Raw genomic sequence first — 6,718 nt, 5'->3', positions numbered from 1 at the left:
CTATCTTCCAGACACGATATCAATGTGAGACAAATGGAGGAAAAGTTTAGAAACAAGCAGCAATCGGACCGCAGGGTGTCTGTGGCCTCGTGTCTATAATTTTTCCGTGCCCTGGCTGACCCCGGTAGTCGGCTCCCCATAGCGGCCGCGCTCCTGATTGGCGGCGTGTGCCGAGCCCGGCCCGCGATCCACCCGCCGCCCGTGGAGCTGCTGCGGTGAGTCCGGGCCCGCGTTCTGCCCCGCCCCCTCCCGAGAAGCCAGCCCTGCGGCCCCTCACGCGCCCGAGACCCTAACCGTGTCCCCCGCAGGGCCCCGCGGCGCGGGCACCGGCTCACGCCGGCCGACGACGAGCTGTACCAGCGGACGCACATCACCGTGCTGCAGCGCGAGGCCCCGCACGTCGCCTACATCGACAGCTACAGCCCCCGCGGCTTCGTGGTCAACGGGAACCGCGTGTTCGGGCCCTGCGCGCTGCTCCCGCACTCGGTGCTGCAGTGGAACGTGAGCCCTCCCGCCGCGGGACGCCGAGGCCGGGCGCAGGGGGAACCTGCGTGGGTTTGCTGCCTGTAACCTGTCCCCTCCCTGCACAGGTCGGCTCCCACGTGGACATCACGGAAGAAAGCCTCTCTCTCTTCTGGATGCTGGAGCCCCCGATAGGTATCGGAGGAGGGAAGGGCTGGGGTGCGCCCGGCCCGCCAGCGGCCTGGTTGTAGACCTGCTGTGTCCGTCCCGCCCTAGAGATTGTGGTGGTGGGCACCGGAGACCGCGCGGAGAGGCTGCCGCCGCCGGTGCTGCGCGCCATGAGGCAGCGGGGCATCGCCGTGGAGGTGCAGGACACGGTCAGTCGGGGGTGCTGCGGGAGGGGACGTGCGGGTGCTGCGGGGAGGGGAGCGCGGCCGGCCCAGCCCAGCTGATGCTGGCTCTCTCTGCAGCCCAATGCTTGTGCCACTTTCAACTTCCTGTGTCATGAAGGCCGAGTGACAGGAGCTGCTCTCATCCCCCCACCTGGCGGGACTGTGCTCGCACCTCTGGCCCACGCTGCTGAGTGAAGCTCCAGGGACCCCAGACCTTCCCAGTAGCGCCTGGCACCCGCGGAGCGCAGAGCCCCTCCCTGCAGCCTGTGACGCGTGTCTGCTTACCCGCCAATTAATAACTTAATCCACTCGTGTCGTGTTGTGCTGGGTGCGTTCTGGCCAGGGGCTGCCGCTCAGTGGGCCTGTGAGGAACCAAGGGGTCCTTTCATCTAAGCTACACGGCCCAGCAGAGGCCGAGGCCGTGCACACCCCCCCAAACCACAGATCTGCCCACTTGCTCACAAGCAGGTTGGAAGTGATCTCGATTTCCCCACAAGGTTTACAGATTCAGTCTAGACAACACCCATGAGGGTCTCAACCTGGACCCGTGTGGGCCAAGCTTTGGGCCAGCAGAAGGCTCTGTGGATGCTGGTCCCAAGCCCGTGGGCCTGACCCCTAAGCTCGAACCCTGGACCCTCGGGAGTCGTGGCTGCTCAGGGCTGGCTTGTGAGCTGCCTCAGGAGAGACATTTTGATCTGCCCCCTCCGCGTCCCTGGAGCCACCCCGACCCCAGGGCTGAGGCTCCCCCTGGAAACCGGGTGCTGTGTTTCGTGCTTGTGCGACGCTTGCAGCGGCGGAGCCCCACCTGCCTTCTGACCTCAAAGACCAGGCATCACTTTTTTCAATTTTTTATTGAAAAACCAAGGAACTATGCTGGAATCCCTTTTCAGAAAAGCCGCTTCTCATACCTGTAGACAGAGGACCAGCTGTGAGGTGAGGGCGGCAGGCACAGCAGGGACCTCCACCCCGGGGGCGGGTGGGAACGGGTTGGTCACTTACGAATGGAGGCTGTGGACGCCACCTTCCACCTGAGCGGAGGACGTTCTCTTCTCGAACTTGAGCTCCCCAGAGTACATCATGGCTCTGGAAGGGCAGGTGGCAGCTGTGGGCAGCCGGCCTTGGGGCAGCCTCTCTGCCCACGTGCACGCTCCCCAGCTTACCTGACTTGGGTCAAACTCTTGGCACCGATGTCCTGGCAGGAGTGCTGGATGCCGGCGATCAGGTAGGGGACAAACTTGTGGATGGACCCTTTGTCCTGCACCGCCCCAGACACCCCCTGGGCCACCTTGATTTTGTCAGCTTCACTGCAGTGAGAGGCAAGAGACAGGGTCAAGGTCAAAGCACAGATGAAGCTGCCAGTGCAGGGGTGGCAGAAGGTAACTGACCTTCCTGTCCCACCTGAAATAGCGGTTCTGGCTGCTGAGATGCTTGTCCATGGCGTCGAGAGAGCCCATACCGCGGTACTTCTTTAGCCGGATCCCATCGGAGAAGAAGTACTCGCCAGGGGCCTCAGTGGTAGCGGCCAGGAGGGAGCCCATCATCACTGGGGAGAGAGGGAGTGCTGGGGCAGCCCTGCCTGGCCATGGGAAGGGGTCCCCCCAGGCTCCCGAGGTGCTGGGCCTCACCTGTGGAGGCCCCGAGGGCCAAGGCTTTGGCGATGTGGCCCACATTTTGGATTCCTCCATCAGCGATGACAGGAACGCCGAAGCGCCGCGCGTACTCGGACACCTTGTACACTGCCGTGGCTTGGGGCCGCCCACAGGCCAGCACTATGAAAAGATGGAGGGACAGATGGGCGGGTGGAGTTGGTGGGGACAGGCAAGGGGCCCTGTGGCCACAGCTGCAGCCAGCAGCTTTCAGCTACACCTGCACCAGGACTGCAGCCTGGCTGAGGACGAGTCACGTCTGGGGCGGCTGCACCTCTGTCTCAAACAATACAAACAGCTGTGGTGGCCGCCACTCACCGTGTGCACGTGCACTGCATGGCCAGGGCAGCCTCAGGGACATGCAGTCAGCAGCCGGGAAAGCCCCGCCCACCTGGCATCAGGTGGGTAGGGTCACTGTGCAGTTAGTACCCGAGGCCCTCCCTTCCTCCCTACACGGTGGGCAGCTCAGGCAAGAGAGGGGCGGTCGCGTGGAAAGAAGAGGGTGCTCGAGTTGGTCCCTGAGCTGTGCCCGACTGCAGCTGTGGGCAGAGCAGGGCCTGCTGGGGAGAGGGCCTGCCCTGTAAGCACCCTGGGAGTGAGGGGCTGGGTTTTGAGTAGCCCCCCAAAACCATGGTCTGTCATTCAGTCTGCCCTGCCCACCCCGTCAGCATCACAAACCCCGGGAGCTACAGCTACAGTCAACCAAGCAGCCGGGCAGTGGGCAGCTGGGCCGGGCCAGTGGGCCGGGCCGGACTTACTATAGCACCCCGAGACAGTAGAAGGGCATTTGGGGCTGTGGGACTTTATGTCTGGAGGGATCTTGGGAGCTGCTAAATGAAACAAACAGACCAGAGTTTAGAGAGGGCGCAGAGCAGGAGCAAGGAGGCCAGGCTGGGCGGGGGAATGGGAACCAGGAAAGACGAGCGCTCGTCTGGCTGCCAGCGTGTCACCCATCCAAGGGGCCTGCTGGCCCTGGGGCTGCCCCTACCGAGGACTCACTCGGGCCCCTGAGAGCACTTGGCTCCAGGCCTGTGGAGCTGAGGGTCCTGCCAGAGCACCTTACCTTCCTGGGTGATGCAGATGGAGCCACTGCCCATGCCCACCCGCAGGGCGTCCACACCCGCATCGATGAGATTCTTGGCCTGAGCAGCGGTGACCACTGCAATGGAGAACGGGCTCAGGTGAAGGTCTAGGTGGGAGCCTCGCTCCCCTGCTCGCCCGCGTCCCCAGCGCCATGGGCCTCACCATTGCCTCCGATGACCTGGAGGCTCGGGTATTTCTCTTTGATGTACTTGATCATGTTTATCTGGAAGATGGAGTTCCCCTGAGAGGAGTCCTGGAACAGGGAGGAAGTGCCCGTGAGACCGCGCGGCGGCAGCCCCTCCCGCCCCATCCTGCCCAGCCGGCAGCTCACCAAAACGACCACGTCCACGCCGGCCTGGGCCAGCAAGTCCAGCCGGTACTTGTCGTCTTCGTGGGTGCCAATGGCCGCCCCGCACAGCAGCTGCTTCTTGGCGTCTTTGGAGGCGAGTGGGTAGTCGCGGTTCTTCTTCAGGTCTGTCCGGGCAATGATGGCCACCAGCTCATCGTCTTCATTTACGATGGGCAGCTTCCCTGAGGGCACAGCAGGACACGAGTCAGGACCCTGGTGTTCCGTGACAGGACCCTTCCTGCCTCGCGGACTCACCCTTCTTGCTGCGCTGCAGGATTTCATTTGCTTCCTTCAGTGTGACGCCTGCGGGGGCTACCACCAGGTCCTCCCTCTTTGTCATGATCTGAAAGGGAGGGGAGCTGTGAGGAAGGGCCAACTGAAGACCAGACCTCCCAACAGGCCTGCCCTTGACTCCAAAGACCACCATGTTCACTCACTACCCAAACCACCCCCTCAAGTGAACCCAGCAGTGTCTGCAGCAATCTAGTGGTGAGCATGAGAATTGAGTAGAAAGGACACTATGGCCCTAGCCTGTTTGGCTCAGTGGATAGAGCGCCGGCCTGCAGACTGAAGGGTCCCAGGTTCAATTCCACTTAAGGGCACTGCCCAGGTTGCAGGCTTGATCCCCAGTAGGGAGCGTTCAGGAGGCAGGCGACCAATGATGCGCTCTCATTGATGTTTCTATCTTTCTCTCCCTCCCTTCCTCTCTGAAATTTACATATACATACAAGGGACACTATGGTATGTAGAGTAGCCTGTTACACTGTCAGGAGAAAGAAGGGCCACACCAGATCAATGACAAGAAAATTAGAAGTGGAGGCCGAGTTGGTCCTTGAGCACTGCTTTCACCCTGGGGCTGGATGAACACAGCGTGCACGCCGGCAAACATCTGGGCAGATCGAGGCCTCCAGTGTGTGTGTGTGTGTAGGGGGTGGGGGGGGTGGAACTCGATGGGAGGATCAGAAACTTGGCCAGGCACTCGTCTTTCCTGGACAGCAGAGACCATCAGAGACGCCACGAGGCAGAGGCTCCTGTCCTCGTCTGGCTGCCGGAACTTGGCTTGGCCAGCGCGCCCACCTCTTCCAAAAACCGGTCGTGCTCCTCCTCCTTGAGAAAGTCAATGTCCCGCGAGGAGATGATGCCCACCAGGCGGCTGCCCATCCGGCCCGTGTCGGTGATGGGGATGCCGCAGAAGCCATGCCGGGCCTTGGCTTCAAACACATCCCGCACTCGGTCCTTGGGGCTGAGCACCACGGGGTCTGTGATGAAGCCCTGCTCGTATTTCTGGAAGAGACGAGAATGGGCATTTCTGAATCACCTTCGTCGGCTCTTGGTCTGTAAACAAGTTTGTGCCAACTCTCCCTTTGGCAGTGCCTCGGGACCAAATCAAACCGACACCTCACACCCAGGGATAGGAGCCTGGGGGGGGGGGCGCGTGTAGGTGCTGTTCACCTGGTCCTCTTCTGCTGCCTTAAGACCCACCCCAGGCTCCTATGCTCAGGAACTCAGCTCCACGGTGGGAAAAAGGGTCCTTAGGACCCAAACACCCCCCACCCCACCTCAGCGCAATTCCCAGGGGCTCTTGCCCATGATCCTTGTCCTTCTGACCTTCACTTTCCGAACTTCGTTGGCCTGGAACTCAGGTGTGCAGTTGTGGTGGATGAAGCCAATGCCACCCGTCAGCTGTAGAATAAGAAAATGACGGGAAAATGGACAAGAATACGAGCGGCATGACCATGCCTTTGGGGAAGAGCCCCCTGCTTCCGCCCTTCCGCCCCACGGTGCTCACCGCCATTGCGATGGCCATCCCCGCCTCCGTGACCGTGTCCATGGGGGAGGACACCAGGGGGGTCTTCAGAGTGATCTTTTTGGTCAGAGCAGAGGTCAGGTCCTGAGGAAACAAGGCCAGCCGACGTGAGAAAAGAGTCCACACAACTCACGATGGTGCCCCGTCTCCCACAAAACAGGACCTGCACGACCTGCAAGCTAAGCCCCTCCCCAGAACCGATCTGGGGAGGCAGACAAGGCACGGCAGCCCCTCACCCGGTCTGAACGCGAAGGACCCAATTCCTGGCCATACTCACCACCTGGTCTGCAGTGAAGTCGATGTATCCGGGGAGAATGAGAAAGTCACTAGGAGGGCGGGAGCGAATCGGGAGTGAGGCTCAGGCTCGGTGCAACCGGAGGCTCCATCCCACAGACGATCTCAAAGGCATTTGGGCGGCGGGCACCGACCGGGCCCAGGCGCCCCGGGCCGGGCAGAGCGCAGGTGAAGCGCGACGGGGCCTTCTCTGCCGCTGGCTGTCACCGGCCCCGGCCCCGACCACTCCACGTGCCCAGAGAATGGCGTTCCCAGTCGGAAATCCCAGCACTGCCAGTGCCGCCCCATCCACCCGCTTCACTGTCAACGGAGCCCCAGGGCCGGGTGGGGATTCCCGGAACCTGCCCCCCACAGGCGGCCCCATGCAGCCCAGCCCGGCCCCCAGCCCTCCCCTCGCCCAGAGCCCGCGAGGCCCGCACTTGTAGGTGAGGCCGTCCCCGCAGTTGAACAGCTGCTGCGCCGTGAGCCCGTCGTCAGGCACGTAGGACGTGCCCCCGCTGATCAGGTAGTCGGCCATGGCAGGGGAACGCGCGAGTCCCCGAGAAGCACGCCGCAGAGTCTGCTGGCGTCAGGGCCGCGCCAATATACACCCGCGCTGTCGTCAGTGCGCCCGGTGCGTCGTGACGTCAGGACGCGGCGCGCGGGCGGAGCCGGCACGCCCCCCCCCGGCGGGACAGCGCATGCG

The 6,718-nt window shown here is 62.7% G+C and overlaps 1 protein-coding gene across 2 annotated transcripts; it reads right to left on the bottom strand.

Annotated features, from left to right (window-relative positions):
• Positions 1-1,688: 1,688 nt before the first annotated feature.
• Positions 1,689-6,635, bottom strand: IMPDH2 (inosine monophosphate dehydrogenase 2). 2 transcript variants are annotated; one of them, XM_006106107.3, is made up of 15 exons: positions 6,453-6,635; positions 6,017-6,065; positions 5,722-5,823; positions 5,541-5,615; positions 5,010-5,216; positions 4,188-4,275; positions 3,915-4,114; positions 3,746-3,836; positions 3,564-3,659; positions 3,259-3,330; positions 2,480-2,623; positions 2,253-2,397; positions 2,015-2,158; positions 1,854-1,937; positions 1,689-1,762 (listed from the first exon to the last, which is right to left on the bottom strand). In XM_006106107.3, exons 1-15 carry the CDS (start codon positions 6,548-6,550, stop codon positions 1,741-1,743), a joined length of 1,617 nt encoding a protein of 538 aa, XP_006106169.1. In that variant the 5' UTR covers positions 6,551-6,635; the 3' UTR covers positions 1,689-1,740. The 2 variants fall into 2 exon arrangements, with proteins under 2 accessions (XP_006106169.1, XP_006106170.1); XM_006106108.2 differs by lacking the exon at positions 3,259-3,330 and having other exon boundaries at positions 1,693-1,762; positions 6,453-6,627.
• Between the last annotated feature and the right edge of the window lie 83 nt (positions 6,636-6,718).

The sequence above is a fragment of the Myotis lucifugus genome, unplaced genomic scaffold, assembly GCF_000147115.1.
Source record: "Myotis lucifugus unplaced genomic scaffold, Myoluc2.0 scaffold_768, whole genome shotgun sequence".
In the NCBI taxonomy this organism is placed as follows: domain Eukaryota; kingdom Metazoa; phylum Chordata; class Mammalia; order Chiroptera; family Vespertilionidae; genus Myotis; species Myotis lucifugus.
This window is presented reverse-complemented; position numbering and strand designations above follow the sequence as displayed.

What these genes read in the sequence shown, in the direction of transcription:
- IMPDH2 (XM_006106107.3), bottom strand. Translation starts at nt 6,550, where the DNA reads ATGGCCGACTACCTGATCAGCGGGGGCACGTCCTACGTGCCTGACGAC. An exon ending in ACGAAGTTCGGAAAGTGAAG is followed by an intron (nt 5,217 to 5,540) that starts GTCAGAAGGACA and finishes CGTCTCTTCCAG; the next exon opens with AAATACGAGCAGGGCTTCAT. An exon ending in CCAGGTCATCGGAGGCAATG is followed by an intron (nt 3,660 to 3,745) that starts GTGAGGCCCATG and finishes TCTCCATTGCAG; the next exon opens with TGGTCACCGCTGCTCAGGCC.